This window comes from Ascaphus truei, chromosome 2, assembly GCF_040206685.1.
Source record: "Ascaphus truei isolate aAscTru1 chromosome 2, aAscTru1.hap1, whole genome shotgun sequence".
Taxonomy (NCBI): domain Eukaryota; kingdom Metazoa; phylum Chordata; class Amphibia; order Anura; family Ascaphidae; genus Ascaphus; species Ascaphus truei.
Genome location: NC_134484.1, coordinates 180,762,495 through 180,782,249, shown reverse-complemented (window position 1 = coordinate 180,782,249; position 19,755 = coordinate 180,762,495). Strand labels below are relative to the sequence as shown.

General features: G+C 40.9%; 1 protein-coding gene across 2 annotated transcripts in view; it reads left to right on the top strand.

Moving 5' to 3' along the window:
- The window catches only part of RNF144B (ring finger protein 144B), an 84,288-nt gene that overhangs the window by 30,124 nt on the left and 34,409 nt on the right, over positions 1–19,755 (top strand). For both annotated transcript variants that reach the window (XM_075585609.1, XM_075585608.1), the window contains one exon: positions 209–313. In XM_075585609.1, coding sequence (XP_075441724.1) covers positions 209–313 — 105 coding nt within the window. The remainder of the gene's footprint in view (positions 1–208; positions 314–19,755) is intronic.

Here is a 19,755-nt window from a genome sequence, read left to right as displayed (position 1 = left end):
ATTATAATTTTGTTTAAATAAAAACATTTGCAGAAGAATAGTAGAAACAAAATCTGTTGCATTCAATACAATGGTCATAGCTTTCACAAATACCATCATTTAATACATGTCTTATTGATTTGGAGGGTGCTTAATTAAGGTTTCATTTGCTGCATCTTCTACTTCATACTGTCAGTGTTTGTGACTGGGTATTTTCCCCCCCTTTTAGTGCCTCAAGCAGTATGTACAGTTGGCAATTCGTGAAGGCTTCGGTTCTCCAATCACTTGTCCAGACATGGTGTGCTCAAACCGGGGCATCCTTCAGGAAGCAGAGGTACTGAGATCTGTAATACTTCCCTTTTTCTATCAATGCCTTGATTTTTACAAAATTGCTTTTTTTTTAGTCTTTTTACTTACCACTTATAAGCACCTGGCATCAATCTCCCATCTAGGGAAGCCAGGAGCAATAGATTTCTTGTTCCCTTTTTTAATTTTGCCTTGAGGTAATGTTTATTTTGCATCTGGTCCATTAATATGAACTGCTTTACTAAAAATCTAAACATCCCAATCTTCCACATCTATGAACTTTTACACCAAGCTGCACATCCCAGCTAGCGCTCCGTTTTATAACTGCACTGTGTAGGGCCTGCAAACCTGTTTGGTCCTATTATTATTAGCAGCATACCCCTGATCATTATGCAGAGTGCACTTTGCATACAATAGGACTTGTTTTCAGTGTGTGGGAATTATTTTCATGCAGTCTGGGTCTTGGGTTTATCCTAACTTCGAAGAGTCTATCATTTTATCTATGGTTATGTTAATCACAATTTGTGTTTGAGGTCGCATTGCCCGTACAAAAGTTATGAATGTCACTAGGCTTGTTTGATTTGAAGTGCACTTTTTCCCCCTTAGAAAAAACAAACGAACCCTTTTCTATATATATGGTTCCTGTAACTGGTGAATGTAAGCCTGCATACAAACCTTGACATTGCAAGTGGGTTAGAACTTCTTGGCCATTTAGTCGGCTCATATTGCTATCCTATTACTAGTGTATGATTTGTGATAATTATATATGGATGATTAAGATAATAGTGTGCCAAACAGAGCGCAGCCAGCGACTTTCAAACTTGAAGAAAGGAATATATCCCAGACAGACTCCAGACTTAAACAAATCAGCTGTTTATTGCAAGCTTCCAAAAAACAGGGACTACATGAACGCACCTACGCGTTTCATGCCGAAGCACTTTGGTGCGTTCATGTAGTCCCTGTTTTTTGGAAGCTTGCAATAAACAGCTGATTTGCTTAAGTCTGGAGTCTGCCTGGGATATATTCCTTTCTTCAAGTTTGAAAGTCGCTGGCTGCGCTCTGTTTGGCACACTATTATCTGGATCTCTGCTTTGGACGGATGCACTCCGTGGATGTTCTCAGTGTTCCTGCATTATACAGGTAATGTGCCATAGTGCCATGTAATTGCTCCCGTTTTCACTGATCATTGCTGCTTCAAATTATTATATGCTTGGGTGTATTCAGATGTGTCACTATATGTAGATGTAAAGTGGACACCACTAGGCACATACCCTTTTCATATTTCTTCAAGCATGCACATCATGAACACTGTATTAACGTCTGGACATTTATTGGATTTATGGATCAGGTCTCTATAAAGCCTCACCTGGTTTTTGAGCACCACAATACCGACCATTGAACTATATGGATGATTAGCGGTTTCCCAAATGCTGTTATTTGCTATACATGTAAACATCGTTGGGGGCATTCTGAAGATGGTTCTGCTCAGAAAAGTCCTGTGTTCAAATTCTTCACAAGATTTAGACGATATACTATAAGATGTGAGACAAAGGCATCAATAAACATTTCATCTTGTGTTTTCAGCTCTAGGTTCAAATGCCAACATAGGCTTGTCTGGGTTTTCCTTTTGTATTCATATGCACCTATTTTAACACCTTTTAAAAACAGTAGAAGTGAGGGCTGACTATAGCAATGTTTTTGTCTGGCATCATCGCTACTAACTCTTCAGCACCCCTCTTCCCAGCATGCATGTTAACTATTGAAAATGATGGGAGTGATGTATCAAGGCATTTTTGGAGCAACATTGAATCAAATTGCATCATTTTCATCTTGTCAGTGTATCAAGGTCTTTGCTCCAAGCTGTGCCCCATGTGCGTCAGCATGTGAATTGGAGATGGTCAATAAGAGGCGTTGCGTGGCACGCAGATTATAATAAGATGTATTAAACTCTGTGTCTCCCGGCAGCACTTTTGATTTTTTAATCTTGGATTCGGGTAAAAAAAATTAAAAATAAATCTGTTGGCTCCAAGGTGGCGTAAACTTTGTCGACTAACAATTTGTGACAAATATATGAAACACTTTTTTTACCTTTGACACAAACACGTAGGAACTGGAGAAATGCATCAAAACAAACTTAAATTTGCACGTTGATACATCCCCTTCCGCCCCCATGTATTTAATGGTTAAAGGCTCAGTCCCACTTTATGCCAAAGTGATCCAATGACAAAGATGCAATAGATAAGCATTGTATGGAGTCTAAGGGGAGCCATTTTCCTGGCACTAGCCATGAGCCACGTTTAGCATTTGAAATAGTTTTTCAATGAAATTCTGCATTTACATTTTACTTTAATCTTTGCAGGTCTTTCAATGCCATTAGCGTTTGTAAGTTATCCCTGTGTTGTCTCTGTTGATTTGGAATCGACCCTGCTTGTCCACAGTCAAGCACCCTCCACTTTCCTACATTGGCCCTGTGACTTGGAGGGAATATCTATTTTTACAAAGACATTATCTTTGGGAGCAGGGCCAAAAATAGAAGATTGACAGAGACAGCAAGAATTAGAAGTCCCCACTAATAACAGGAAAACACATCTTTATTTTTTGGTTTAAAATGGCATTCCGAAATATTTTGCTAAAATAACTAATGTAATTGGCTTTCCTTTGTCAAGTGAACCATTTCACTTTGTATTTTCTGTGAAAATGGAGTTAAACTTTCCATATCTGTATGTCCGCTTATTTCTTCACACCTGCTGTGTGGCAGAAGAATGGTCCCAGCTGCTGTATAGCGCAGCAAAAAAGTAGCACTATGGTAAATACCATAGACCAGAAAGTATACTCAAGTGCTGTAGGTGCTCTGTGGTGCCGGGAGTGTCCTGTAACACCACAATGTTTTAGGGAGCTGAACAGTAACAGGCATCATTTTATTTCAGTATCGCCGATGTTTCGGCCCTCCATGGGGCTGTTTTCAAGGTGCAAAAAACGATTATGATTTTATGATACACAGGCTCCATTCAGGGTTGAAATGTTGGATATTTGAATAAAATTGTTTTAAGAAGATTTTCGACAGAGTGACTCCTGTTATTATTCAGCTCAGGAGAGTGTTTCCCCGACGGGGTATCTAATAAGGTGGTACAATATGTTCCAAAACATGGAGCAAAAATATTCGTCTGCATCAATTTTAATCAAAGACAAATGTATGACGATTCTTACATTTTTTTCATACATCTCCCTGGAGAAGAGGTTAAGCCCTTCTGAGACTAAAAAAAGCTTATCTTAGCTGTCAAGTTGCAGAATATTTGTTTGCCTTGTTCTTTTCTTATTCAGTGGAGGAGGATGCTGAGTAGTAAAATATAGGAGGAGTGTTAGAGATATTGGTTGAAATAGTTATGTCTATGGAAGTCCTGAGTCTGACGCTCGATATGTGTTCAGGTAGTTTGTGTCCGATCCTCTGACCATTCAAAAGTGAAAGAGTTGAACAATGTCATCTTCTTTTTTTTGTGATCTAAACCCCATCATTATTTGTTCATTCATACATGAGCACAATTAGTCCTTACTCAGGTTACTAACTATACCTGCTATCTTTTTTCTACGGGTATAGGGTTGATTGTTATACAAGTTTATGCGCTTCCGTTCAATAGGATACATTGTTTAGAGCTGATTGAAAGTTGAAAGTGAAAGCCAGTGACCTTTTCATTATGCAGACTTCATACGTCTTTATCAGAACATCATTGCTTTGTGTTATTAATACGGAGGGATAGAATATCTTGATACATTTTCTGTAATTATTACTGGTTTGTTAAGGTTACCAACAAACTGGAGGTAAGGACACGTATGATTCCTGGGTCGTCTTGCCGCGGCAGCACTTGCACTGTGGGAAGCTCCTCTTCCTCCCCTGGTAGGGATGAGCTGGAAACGACAGATAGAGGGTCGAACTGCCATCCGGTCCCTCCAATCCACAGTCGGTTTCTCCCTTCCTAGGGCACGGCCTGCGGTTATTCACAGAGGTGACGGGGAATGCCATATATGGGTGCCACGGCTTAAGGGTGCTGACCTTCTCTGGTCCAGCAAGGACTGCCATACATTTGAAAATGCCTGCCTATCTCCCGTGTACATCAGGCTCCTCAGTTGGGACACATAAGGTGGTGCATTTCCCAGACCCTCATTGTAGTGTAAGAACACAGAAATCACCAGGTGCTCCTGCGGGTGTTCCAGGTAGGAGGAAATAATGCAGTATAGTAAATGCAGAATATGAAATGGGTAATAAAGATAAAATAATATAGAACCAGTGTCAGTTTGCAGCTCGACCTTCAGTGGATCTTCCTTATAGATCCTTATATAGTTGCAATGTCCAGGAGTCAGGGAGCGCAGACACACCGGGATGAACATATGAGGAGAAAAAACAATAACACAAATAATAGTGCAATCCTGTATGGTAGGGAAATGATGCAACTGGGAATGGGAACATACACAGTGGATAAGACAGATGTATACAGATAGCCACTGCTATAATCCCATGGGCTGGGAGGATGAAGCAAAATAAGATGTACACATGACACAGTGGTAGAAATTAAGAATAGCCACACAGATGTAGAAAATGGCAAAAAAAAAGGTTTAGTTGATGAACATCAGGAGGCACACGGATGCAGTGGAACTTACAATCAAGCCCCAGAAATCAGGCAATGGAAATAGAGCTTAGTCTGTGTCCGTTTGTGGGAGATGTAACCTGTATGTGTAGTGGCTGCTGGAGGGGGGTCAGGCTGCGCCGGCGCTTCCTCCACTGTCAGCCACCGCAGGACTTCCGGGTTTGGTTCTCTCCACCAGTCTTCCGATATCGAGTAGGCCAGCCACTGACAGGCACCAAAGACTCCTGAGGAAGCTGATAGCGAAACGCAGAAGATTACTTGCGTTGAGTCTCTGGTTCCTGTTTTATAGAAGCTCGCTGTGCCCGCAGTGTGACGCAGTCACGTGGTGCGGAAGACTGGTGGAGAGAACGAAACCCAGAAGTCCTGCGGAGGCTGACAGTGGAGGAAGCGCCGGCGCAGCCTGACCCCCCTGCAGAAGCCACTACGCATACAGGTTACATCTCCCACAAACGGACACAGACTAAGCTCTATTTCCATTGCCTGATTTCTGGGGCTTGATTGTAAGTTCCACTGCATCCGTGTGCCTCCTGATGTTCATCAACTAAACCTTTTTTTTGCCATTTTCTACATCTGTGTGGCTATTCTTAATTTCTACCACTGTGTCATGTGTACATCTTATTTTGCTTCATCCTCCCAGCGCATGGGATTATAGCAGTGGCTATCTGTATACATCTGTCTTATCCACGGTGTATGTTCCCATTCCCAGTTGCATCATTTCCCTACCATACAGGATTGCACTATTATGTGTGTTATTGTTTTTTCTCCTTATATGTTCATCCCGGTGTGTCTGCGCTCCCTGACTCCTGGACATTGCCTCATTGTAGTGTCATTGCTTTTTATTTAAACTGTGAGTTTAGGGATAGGCTGGGAAAAGGCAGGAACATAAGTAGCTCCTTCTCCTTTCTGGGTCTGAGCTTATTTAACGCAGAACTGTAGTTACATGAATGTTGTGTTGCAATAGAGGCTAGTTGGCTGCTTCCAGCAGCTTTGTGCCTTGTGTTGTTCTGTAAGTATATTGTAGATTTGTGCCTGCTTCAGGGTTTCCAATCTGTACTTGCACCCAGAGGTGCTCCCATAAGGATTCATACGTGCCACACTGTGTCCAGGATCTTTGGGTGCTCTGAGGAACTTTGGTCCTGTAAGAGGGTTCAGTATATAAACAAAGTTCAATTCTCCAGAGAATGCAATCTGTTGATCACCAGTCCACTTCAGGCGTATTCTGTACACCAATCCACTTCAGGTGTATTCTGTACACCAATCCACTTCAGGCGTATTCTGTAAACCAATCCACTTCAGGCGTATTCTGTAAACCAATCCACTTCAGATGTAATCCACTTCAGGTGTATTCAGGTGTAAGGATGCTAGTACTCACTGCAGGCAGTATTTTAAGCCCACACAGCACTCATGTAAGCTCAAAACCCAGACCCACCACACATTTATGTTACAAATGAGTGCTACTGGGTTTGTGACAATTTAACTAAGTGACCCTCACTTATGAGAGAAAAAGAGATAAGTATTTAACTATATGATTTGTCCTGTTGGATGTAGCATTAGGACTTTCTGTCTTTTGTTTATAAATTGTCACAAACCCAGTAGCACTCATTTTTTTTTACATAAATATACAGTATATGTGTGCTGGGTCTGGGTCTGGGGTTTGAGCTTAATGGGGTGGTGTGTGTGTGTAGATTTTAATTGGTAAAGAATTGTTTGGAATTCTGTGGCTCCTCCTCCCTGGTTCCAAGCTTATCCTGCCCACCATTAAATAACAAGTCCTGAGATACAGCTGTGAATGACCAGTCTATTAAGACTTATCCCCCATGTTAGAGAGGTAAAGGGAACATTTGCAGAGATAGTCTTGGGACTCGCAGAAAGAGGTCACATCTTGAGGTGGTTTGCAACCTTACAAATGCTTTGGCCAAAGAATTTAACTAAGTGACCCTCACATATGATAGAAAAACAGATAAGTATTTAACTATATGATTTGCCCTGTTGGATGTAGCATTTGGTCTTTTGTAATATTTTAAGCCCTCACAATTTGTTCTTTTATTGCCAGGGAAGATCCCATAGTGTATGTGCTGCCATGGGAAGATAGCCCTGAGGAAATATACATTAAAAAAAATAATAATAATTCCCTCCCCCCCCTAGTCTATCCCTGCCAGAATGTTTTTTAGACATATTTTGTTACGAAGATTTGCTTTGGTTTTAACGGATTGCAAACTTTCCTGCTATCAAGTCCCATTACCACTGAATATCATCTTTATAATTTTGAATACACGTCCTGCCTAACTACGTTTCCATATGTTCTCCACAGCCCTGCTCCTAAACTCAAGTCAAAAACATATAAAGGCAAGTTAAACCCAAACTTGGGAAATTTTCTACCCCAAACAGCTTGAGTAGCATATTACTTACAAATTCAGGGTAAGTGACAACACTGGTTTGTGAAAATTATGATGATGAAAAAATCAGAGCTAAGCCATCGGTACATTTGAATCACCCATGTCACGATAATTCCTTTAGCCTATTTAGTTTTGGTAACAATAGAGCAACCAAGTGGTTAACTTGTATTTTAATAATACCTTGTTTTCTCTGTCTCCTGTGAGGTTACCATGGGTCAACATGGTTGTTGCATTAATGGGCCAATCAAACAGTGAAGAAACGATATATTTATAATTGTAGTGACTGATGACCATTTACAGATGTTTCAGAAATTTGATCTGATCTGACATTGTATCTTCACAGGCATCGTAAAAATTCCTTAGACCTTTTTGACTAGCACACAAAAGGTGACAGGGCACACGCCATTTCCTTACAGATTTAAAAATGAATGATTAATTAAAATCTAGTGTAATTCACAAAGATATAAAATATTGATTTGTGATGAACCAAAATACAGAATTTGACTTGTAGTAAACATAACACTGTATCTGGGTTGCATATCTTCAATATTTGTTCCTGCATTCAAAAATAATTTGCATTAGCAAAAGTGATGTATAAGCCTTCTGGAAAATCAGATGAATGCAACAATGAGGGTAGTATTATTCTAGGAGTTACAGTGAGAGAGTTATAGGTTATTTTGGATCATATCTTCAATTTCAAGACCTCTTTGAAGGGAACTAATACTGTGTATTCTCACATGTAGGTTCACTCTTTTATTATTTTATTTATAGTAATGTATTTACTTAATTTATTTATTAGTTTTATTTTATAGTATGTTTTTCTAACATTCCTTTTCTGTAAACAAGCACTGTACATATTTTGCATATTAAATCTAAATGTAATAAGTACTTTTTGGGCTCTAATTGAACCTAGAATCTTTTGAAGATGTTAATTACGTCTTTTTCCGGTAAACGTGACCAAGGACTGCTCAGGGTGAGACCTTAAATTATTCTTGGTGGTGGCAGCGTAGTTGAGGTGTAGTGTGACGGTTTGTGAGGAGTTATTGCTCATTTTTAGGGCCCTGCAGGGAGGTGAGTGAGTCAGGTGGATAGCTGGAGGTTTTAACCCCTTTCTCATACACAAGTCACGTGCACACAGGTGTGGCGTTCGTGACAAACTCCATATAATGTATCATAGAATTTAAGTGCACTATGTAATTAATATTTATAATCAAATATTAATATGTTCTAGGCTTTTGTGCTCCAGTTGTACGTTACTAGTCATAAAACAAAATGATGTAAAATATTTCTGGAAACAAAAGACAAGGATATAGACTTAATGACTATTCAAGGAAGAATACATTGTACTATTACTTAGAAAAGGACATTGGTGTTATGCTTGGATGTAACTTCATTATACAAGACTCTATGCATTGTCTGATGGTAACGCACATTTTCATAAAGTGTAATGCTCTGAAATAAATACAAAGGTTGCTAACATAATAACTATTACATGGATTGACACCGCTCATGCCGAAAGACTATATAGGTTATGGTAAGTTAACTATCGGCCACCATTTGGATAGAAAATCTTCTCGGCAATCTTGGAGAATTAGCTTGATTACGTTAGCAAAAGTAATTAAAAACAAAATATTTCTCTGACATTATTTTGATAATTATTATGTAAATAATACATTTCCTCCCTGCCATCTAAGCATATGACCAACTAAATGTTAACATTTTTAAAATTTGAATTTTCTCTTCTACTGTTTAAAAAAAAAAAAAAAAAAAAATATATATATATATATATATATACTGTGTACGTGTGTGTGTGTGTGTGTGTATATATGTATATATATATAACAAACAACAGGGAGATAAGCTGCGCCTCTAAGGAACATGTACAATAAAAATATATGTGCTATAACGATATGATGTAAATGTCTTAATTACATAAGCAATACATATATACACATATAATAATAATGTGGACCTATAATGATATCAGGCCCACAAAAACATGAACAATAAAATAATATAAAAAGCAAAAAAGGATAAACCAGTCCTCAAATAGTCCAATGAAAAGTATAGGTGCTGGTATGCAGGGTCTCCGGCAGCTCTCAGTATGGACCAACCATGTCCACAAGGTATCTAAAAAGAAAAAAAGAGGAGAGAGCGCACGCCCATAGCGTATAAAAGTTTTAATGAAGGGGGGAGGGGGAGAGAAGGGGGTAAAAAACGCACTTACAAAAAATGCATTAAAATCAAGCATATGTGATAAACATAATCACCACCATCCGGTTAAGCTGAGACTCTTGGGGCACTCCTAAGCTCCGTTGGTAAGGGGCAACGTCACTGCAGATTCCAGGGCTGGTAGCACCATCCGGTCAAACTGCAGGCTTCAGGGGCCGTCCCAGGCTCCGTTGGTAATGGAGCACCGTCCCAGCAGATTCACAAAGCAGGTAGGCTATGAAAATGTCCAAGAAAGAGGTCCCGTATAATGCTGCCTCTAGCACTCGTGCCTGGATCAATACGCTCCAGCGCTTAGTGTGGACTCCAATGTCTCTGCGTCTGACGTCACGACGCTCCCTGACGCGTTTCGTCAGTCACGGCTAACTTTCTCAAAGGGATGTCATAAGAGGGGGAGGTCCGGTATTATATATACAACCTCAGAGTGGTAGTTAAAGGAAATCTCCTCCCCTACTCAGCTGCATTCGTTTTTCGTGCTGCTACACACATATATACACACTTATACTTACATAAAATACAGGTAATTAACCCTAAAAGGATCGGAGGAGAAAGCAAGATTTAACTCTAAATACCAGTCTACATCGTATTGCATTTTGGATAGATGACACATAGTATACAAAACATATACATACAAGCTCATTAATAAAAAAATAAAAAAATAAATTTCATTATATAAAAAAATCCATAAATGTATATTAGATTTATATTACACATAGACTGGCATAACATAGTTCATCAAGGCCAAATTCATCAAGACAAAAGTCCTAAAGGGATAAAACCAGAGGGAAACATTCAGCCTACATGTAAATCACAACCTCTCAAATGAATATATATTAATGTGTGTATGGATTCTATTATGATATTCCATAAGGTGCATCAGTAAATAATACTTAACTTCACCCAATATATAGAGAGGGATGACCTACATATAGGCTAATACTATATATGGTTACTGCAAAACAAAGGATCACAAGATATCATATACCATAAATAGAAAATGCAATAATATATACATTCTCAATCACACACAATCAAGTGCAAATTTTGCCTCTAATGGGTGTGTGAATGATTTGAATATAGACAATAAGTCATATGATCCTGATAGGAAAATACTAATCATTTTAAAACCCATCAGTCTGGAGTCTGTATGCCACAAACAAGGCCAGGTCCCGGGGAACTAATATGTGAGTGCTTGTTAGAATTAATTATATATTTTAAATTTTTTTAAATTTTTAATTTTTTAGTTTTTAAAGTAATAGGGACAGAAGTGTATAAGTATCGTTCCCCATTATTTACTATCCAGGCCCTAAATGGCCATAATAAAGTGAGTGCCTATTTAAATGAATATTAAATATAATATAAGTGCTATACGATAATTATAAAAGTGTATGTGAAAATTAATATTAGAAAATATTACCTATTATCATCTATTGAACCCTATAATGATCCTATTTTTAATTGGACCACATAAATGTGCAAATAAAAATATTCATAAATATATCCATTGTCCAGACGGGGGGAGGTGTGGGATAGGGGAGGGGGGGAAGGGGGGGTGGGGCGAGGGAGGGGGGTGAATCTCAGGAGGAGATGCAGACAAAGGATGGAATGAGAAGCAGAGGAAGAGAACAGGAAGAGACATCCAAGGAATGATCAGACTAGAGTACTAACGTCTAAACACTCATTCAGTCCCCCAGGATTAAGGTTGCCCAATTGGTGAATCCAAAAGGTTTCCCGCCTACAGAGTGTTGGACGCACCACGAGAACATTGGGTACGCGCTTCCTGGAACACAGGAGAAATGTCATTAAGGGTCTCACTAACCATAGTGTCTCTCGACACTTTAAACTATTTCATCAACAAAATCCCAAGACCATGCAGATTATGGGAATAGAGACCATTTCTCCTTGTGTTCTAGGAGGCGACCGATTCAAGACACTCTGTAGGCGGGAAACCTTTTGGATTCACCAATTGGGCACCCTTAATCCTGGGGGACTGAATGAGTGTTTAGACGTTAGTACTCTAGTCTGATCATTCCTTGGATGTCTCTTCCTGTTCTCTTCCTCTGCTTCTCATTCCATCCTTTGTCTGCATCTCCTCCTGAGATTCACCCCCCTCCCTCGCCCCCCCCCCCTTCCCCACCCCCTCCCCTATCCCACACCTCCCCCCGTCTGGACAATGGATATATTTATGAATATTTTTATTTGCACATTTATGTGGTCCAATTAAAAATAGGATCATTATAGGGTTCAATAGATGATAATAGGTAATATTTTCTAATATTAATTTTCACATACACTTTTATAATTATCGTATAGCACTTATATTATATTTAATATTCATTTAAATAGGCACTCACTTTATTATGGCCATTTAGGGCCTGGATAGTAAATAATGGGGAACGATACTTATACACTTCTGTCCCTATTACTTTAAAAACTAAAAAATTAAAAAATTAAAAATTTAAAAAATTAAAAATATATAATTAATTCTAACAAGCACTCACATATTAGTTCCCCGGGACCTGGCCTTGTTTGTGGCATACAGACTCCAGACTGATGGGTTTTAAAATGATTAGTATTTTCCTATCAGGATCATATGACTTATTGTCTATATTCAAATCATTCACACACCCATTAGAGGCAAAATTTGCACTTGATTGTGTGTGATTGAGAATGTATATATTATTGCATTTTCTATTTATGGTATATGATATCTTGTGATCCTTTGTTTTGCAGTAACCATATATAGTATTAGCCTATATGTAGGTCATCCCTCTCTATATATTAGGTGAAGTTAAGTATTATTTACTGATGCACCTTATGGAATATCATAATAGAATCCATACACACATTAATATATATTCATTTGAGAGGTTGTGATCTACATGTAGGCTGAATGTTTCCCTCTGGTTTTATCCCTTTAGGACTTTTGTCTTGATGAATTTGGCCTTGATGAACTATGTTATGCCAGTCTATGTGTAATATAAATCTAATATACATTTATGGATTTTTTTATATAATGAAATTTTTTTTTTTTTTTTTTTATTAATGAGCTTGTATGTATATGTTTTGTATACTATGTGTCATCTATCCAAAATGCAATACGATGTAGACTGGTATTTAGAGTTAAATCTTGCTTTCTCCTCCGATCCTTTTAGGGTTAATTACCTGTATTTTATGTAAGTATAAGTGTGTATATATGTGTGTAGCAGCACGAAAAACGAATGCAGCTGAGTAGGGGAGGAGATTTCCTTTAACTACCACTCTGAGGTTGTATATATAATACCGGACATCCCCCTCTTATGACATCCCTTTGAGAAAGTTAGCCGTGACTGACGAAACGCGTCAGGGAGCGTCGTGACGTCAGACGCAGAGACATTGGAGTCCACACTAAGCGCTGGAGCGTATTGATCCAGGCACGAGTGCTAGAGGCAGCATTATACGGGACCTCTTTCTTGGACATTTTCATAGCCTACCTGCTTTGTGAATCTGCTGGGACGGTGCTCCATTACCAACGGAGCCTGGGACGGCCCCTGAAGCCTGCAGTTTGACCGGATGGTGCTACCAGCCCTGGAATCTGCAGTGACGTTGCCCCTTACCAACGGAGCTTAGGAGTGCCCCAAGAGTCTCAGCTTAACCGGATGGTGGTGATTATGTTTATCACATATGCTTGATTTTAATGCATTTTTTGTAAGTGCGTTTTTTACCCCCTTCTCTCCCCCTCCCCCCTTCATTAAAACTTTTATACGCTATGGGCGTGCGCTCTCTCCTCTTTTTTTCTATGTATATATATATATATATATAGCAACTGTAAATATATATATATATAAAACAGGCATACATTTTGCTATTTTACTTCTTTGGTGCTGGAGACTGCATCCCACCACTCATTTATTCATTGCAAGCCCTCATAGCAGTAACATGTCTATCCTCCTCCCCCCTCCCATCAGCCCCTGTCGATCCACTGCTGGATGAAGGCCTCCCAAATTATCTTCCAGGTACAGCGGTTGCAATCCTCTCTTCTCCACATTGCTTCAACAAATTTTCTGATTTCCTCCACCCATCTTACTTTTTGTCTTGGTCTTTTAATCTCTCTTGGAATCCAGTCGAGTACCATCTTTGTCCAACGATGATCATTCCTTTTTGCGATATATCTCTCCCACTGCCATTTTAAATTCTTCACCCTCGTCACAGACTTTTGTTTGGTTTTGGACCTATTCATTCTTTTTCATGTCTCTTCGGGTAATACCCAGCATACATCTTTCCCTACTTCTTTCCGTTGTCTGAAGCTTCCGAATTACCTTCACATTTAGGGTTCAAGTTACGCATCCATATATGAGCACAGGCAGAGTACACTAGTTAAAAAAAACGTTCTTCTTGATGCGCAGTGGAAGGTTCCCTTGAAATATTACAAACACAAATTGCCCCTGTAGGCTCAGAACCCAAACCCACCACACCCTATATATCTGTGTCATTAAGGAGTGCTACTGAGATTGTGACCTTGTGTAATACTACAAAAGACAAAAGGCCTCAGTGCTACATCCAATATAACAATGATATACTGTAGTGCCGACGGTTATTCTAACACAACCAGTGGCAATCGCCAAAAAGACCCAGGTACATGCTGGGTACATGGGTACAGTAATTAAATGCGCGCTGGCCATTGGAAGTTTTTCTCTGAACTCCATCTTCAGTGTTGCTCCCCATCTCCCGTGATCAGCGGGGCTAGAGAAGACTCACACATAAACAGACAAAAGGATGGGGGTGCAAAAAAGAAGGAATGAATCACTAAGTGTTCAAAAGGTATATAACATTTTATAATAGCATAAAAAAGTACAAGGACTTACAATAAAGTGAGGATCTCGTTGATCCAGGTACACCAGGCAGGTAAAAAACACAACAGGATCTCCGTAGTCCAAAACCCCCCCGCCTCCGGATCGCAGATGGTATGTGCCGAGGGGAAGTTCCAGACCGGCATCTGCTGGTAATCTTCCCTGCACTTGTGTAAGCAGAGCTGGGTCTACAGCATCATCACGTTCGTACAGCATCAGCATATTACAAACACGAATTGCCCCTGTAGGCTCAGAACCCAAACCCACCACACCCTATATATCTGTGTCATTAAGGAGTGCTACTGAGATTGTGACCTTATGTAATACTACAAAAGACAAAAGGCCTCAGTGCTACATCCAATATGACAATGATATACTGTAGTGCCGACGGTTATTCTAACACAACCAGTGGCAATCGCCAAAAAGACCCAGGTACCTGCTGGGTACATGCTGGGTCTAGTTTAAGGCAAGTTTAAGGCATTTCTGCATTGACTAATGGCCCATCAGATTAAAAGCGGGGGTCCCTGCCAGTCCCATTCAAACTGAATGGGACTGCCAGGGACCCCTGCTGTGTTAATCCGATGGGCCATTAGTCTCTGCAGAAATGCCTTAAACTTGCCTTAAACTAGCCAGGTTACACCCAGCATGTAACCGGGCTAGTTTAAGGCAAGCTTTAGAATACTCGTTGTCTCGTCTGTAGTTAATACTTATCTGTTTTTCATTTCAGAAGTGAGGGCCATTTAGTTAAATTCTTTGGCCAAAGCATTTTAAACCTGAAAACCATGCCATGGAAGCCCCTCTTTTGCAAGTCCTAATATTACTGCAGTAGTGGTTTTAGTAGTATTTAACTATATAATTTGTCAGATTGGATGTAGCACTGACGTTTTTTATCTTTTGTATTATCCCTTGAAATATTGTCTTGTTTCTTCCATATGCACGCCATTCCATCTTCATGCTCCTATTGATTTAATTCAAAAGGTTCCCATTTATTATTTGCTGGCCAAGGCAGATAGTCTTCGACTTCCTCTAGCTCTATTACATTTATATCAGTCTTTGCAGACTTGACACATTTGTTGACCATCACTTTGGTCTTGCTGAGATTCATACAGAGGCCCACATTCTTACTTGCTTCGGCGAGGTCTCCAATTTGTTACTGCAGGTCTTCTGGACTCCAGGTAAAAATAACAATGTCACTGCAAATCGTAGGTGACTAAAATATTCACAGTTGATTTTGATTCCTTTTTCTTCCCAATGCAATGTCTTGAACAATTCTTCAAGTGTTGCAGTAAAAAGCTTTGGTTACATGGTATCTTCCTGCTGCACTCCCTTGTTGATCCTTATCTTGCTTGTATCTAATATGTAATCTAATAGTTGGTGTGACATTCTCGGAAATGTTCTTTATAATATCATTGTTCACTTCTTCAACATTTTTGTCTTCATGCATCTAGGACTGCTGAGGTGAGGACAGGATCAAATCACATGCTTTTTTTTTGTTATCTATGAATCCTAAACTGAGTGGTGGATCATATTCATTACTTCAGGAAATCACTTCTTGTACGACTTGGATGTGGTCCATTGTGTTGTATCCACGGCTAAATCCCGCATTTTATCTAGGCTGGGCAAAGTCTGTGGCAGTGATTCCCAACCAGGGTTCCGTGGAAGCAGCAGTCCCAGGGGTTCTGCCTAGCTACCTGCACTCACTGTGCGGCCCACAACAGCTTTCCTGGCTCTCCCCCCCCCCAGAGCCCGCTCTCAGGACTGCAGGAGTGTAGGAGCACGCACTAGCAGCGCGGCACATCCGGTGCCTGCTGCTAGCAAGTGTGTGTGCAGTTGCCTGAGGTAGGCATATGGGGGGAGGGAGAGGAGGGGAGAGAGGTAGATGTGAGATGCAAGGGGGTGGGTATATGAGGATGATGATGAGGGGTGCTGGGGGAGATATATAAGGATGATGATGAGGGGTGTTGCGGGAGATATGATGATGATTATGAAGGGTGCTGGGGGGAGATATGAGGGTGATGATGATGAAGGGTGCTGGGGGAGATATGAGGATGATGATGATGATGAAGGGTGCTAGGGGAGATATCGTCTCTACAGTGAAAGTTATTTAGCAACGGGTTTTACATGGACTGGAGATGAACACTATCCGACTCCGTTGTGCATTGTTTGCAGGAAAAAGCTAACAAATACTGCTATTGCCCCGGCTAAATTAAATCGACATTTTTCTACAAATCACAGTAATTTGTCAAATAAATCTGCTGACTACTTTAAACGGCTTTTGGACTCACAATGAAAACAGAGAACGTTTTTTGAGAAAAAAGTAACTTTTAGTGAGAAAGCTCAAAAAGCCAGCTACTTATTAGCTGAGCTTGTTGCATAAAAAATGAAAAGTCCACTACCGTTGAGAATCTAATCATGCCTGCCTGTAAAATCATAGCAAAAACAATGCTAGGCAAAGAAGCTGTAAGTGAAATAGAGAAGATTCCCGTATCTAATAATACTATTAGTAGGCGTGTAGATGACATGTCACAAGATATTGAAGAGGTTCTGTCTGAAACGCTAAAAAATAGTAATTTCGCGATCCAAAACGAGTCTACAGACATAACAAGTAAAGCTCAACTGTTGGCATTTGCAAGATTTGAGTTCAATGGAGAAATAATTGAGAAGTGCTTGTTTATAAAACGATTGGAGAAGATTTGAAACAGGTTCTTGCTACAGCTATTAACATAGTTAACTTTATTAAGCAATGTCCCGCATGTTTGCAAAAATTTGTGAAAACATGGAAAAAGACCACGTGACTCTTCTTCTACACACCGAAGTTAGATGGCTTTCGAGGGGGAAAGTGTTGACACGCATATTTGTACTACGAGAGCAGCTCCAGATTTACTTCAGAGAAATCAATAAAAGTTTTTTTTCCAACTATCTTGAAGACGAATCGTGGCTGCTGAAAAAAGCATACCTGGCAGATATTTATGAACACCTAAATATGTTGAACACCAACATGCAAAGTCCCAAGGAAAATATTTTGACGTGTACAGACAAACTTGTAGCATTCAAAAATAAAATTGGTGTTTGGAAAAAACATCTTTCAAAAGGAAATTTTAAAATGTTCACCCACTTTTCTCTGCTACAGAGCAATACAATGGACAACCACTGTGAAGCCATTATGCCCCTGATTTATGACCATATGGAATCTCTGGCTGAAAAGCTTGCCAAATATTTCCCTTCTTTGTCATCGGAAGAGTATGAGTTGGTCAGGAACCCTTTCGCAGAGTATTCAAGCAGCTCAGAAAATGTACTCAGCCTACAGGAAGAAGAACAATTGATTGAACTGAAGTGTGATCACACACTAAAAATAAAATTTAATGAACTGTCATTAGATGTGTTTTGGATATCGAATATCAGTTTCCTGCCATCTCCCAGAAAGCTATAAACATACTGTATTGCTTCAATGCTCAACGTCGTATTTGTGTGAGCAAGCATTTTCGTGTTTAACGAATATAAAAACCAAACAGAGGAATAGACTGCTTTCTGTGGAAGAAGAACTTCGTGTGTGCCTATCAAAGCTGCGACCACAGATTAAGTTGTTGTGTTCAAAAAAGCAAGCCCAAGTTTCACATTAAATTAGGAGACAATTAGAATCAATGTTATTCTATTGAAACTTGCATTATTTTCAATTGTGAATGTATAATAAAACATTAAAATGTAACTTGTTTTTTCGTTAATGACGAAGTATGAGTTAATTATTATTTATTAACCCTACTGCTTTACACGTCTATTTTGTGATTTACCCCTGTCGAACCCCCACTGCCTGCCAATTGAAGCCACCCCCCATTCTGGCCGGTTGAAGGCTCCCCACCCCCCGCCCATTTGAAGGCTCCCCCCACCCCGGCCGTTTGAAGTGTGGGCCAGTTAAGGGCTCCCTCCCCCCGGCTGGTTGAAGCCCTGTCCGGTTTGAGCCTCCCCCCGCGTGCCGGTTAAAGCCTCCCCCCGCGGGCCGATTGAAGGCTTCCCGTGGCTGGTTGAAGCGCAGGCCGATTGAAGCCTCCACCCTCCAGGCTGGTTGAAGCCTCCCCCCACGGGCCGGTTGAAGCCCCCCCTCGTGTGGGCTGGATGAAGCCTCCCGCTGTGGGCCAATTTGAAGGCTCTCCCCGGCCGGTTGAAGCGCAGGCTGGTTGAAGGCTCCCCCCTCTGGGACAGTTGAAGCCTCCCCCCTCTGGGCCAGTTGAAGCCTCCCCCTCTGGGCCAGTTGAAGCCTCCCCCCGCGGGCCGGTTGAAGCCTCCCCCTCTGGGCCAGTTGAAGCCTCCCCCCTCTGGGCCGGTTGAAGCCTCCCTCCGCGGGCCGGTTGAAGCCTCCCCCCTCTGGGCTGGTTGAAGCCTCCCCCCTCTGGGCCGGTTGAAGCCTCCCCCTCTGGGCCGGTTGAAGCCTCCCCCCTCTCGGCCGGTTGAAGCCTCCCCCCGCAGGCTGGTTGAAGCCTTCCCCCGCGGGCCAGTTGAAGCCTCCCCCCTCTGGGCCTGTTGAAGCCTCCCCCCTCTGAGCCGGTTGAAGCCTCCCCCCACGGGCCGGTTGAAAGCCCTCCTCACGGACCAATCAAAGGCCCCCACCGCGGACTGGTTGAAAAGAGGTACTGTAATTTATTTTAGTCCCATACTGTACTTTACCTCTTAGGTCCATTCTTAACCCCCAGGCCTATACTTAACTCCTCCCAGGTCTATACTTACCCCCCTCAGGCCCATACTTCCCCCCCCCGGCCCATACTTAACCCCCTATTGTAATGGTTTTTTTCAGTATTACAATAACAAGAAAATAGTTAAGTAAAAGTTGCGTGCTAAAATTATTTCCATGGTAGGTGTGCTATGGGTTGGGGGAGGGGGGGGGGTGCTCCTTTCATTTGTCCCGGTCCCCAGGATTTCTGTTGGCGGCCCTGCCTGGTGGCACCCCCTTGAGCAGCAATGACTTCAACTAAGAACTTCCTGTAATTGCTGGTCAGTCTTCCACATTGGTTCTGAGGAATTTTGACCCATTCCTTACAGAACTACTTGAACTGAATGACATTTGAGGGCTTCCTTGCATGCACAGCTCTATTCAGGTCCTGCCTCAACATTTCAATGGGGTTTAGTTCCAGACTTTGACTAGGCCATTCTAAAATGCAGAATTTCTTCTTCTGCAGTTATTATTTTGTAGATCTGCTAGTAGGTTTAGCATAATTTTCTTGCTGCATGACCCACTTTCGCTTCAGCTTAAAGACAGATGGCCTGACATTCTCCTCTAAAATTATCTGATACAATGCTGAATTCATGGTAGTGTCAATGATGGCAAGCCGTCGAGGTCCTCCCACCATTATACTCCCATTATACTCCCACCACCATGCTTGACGG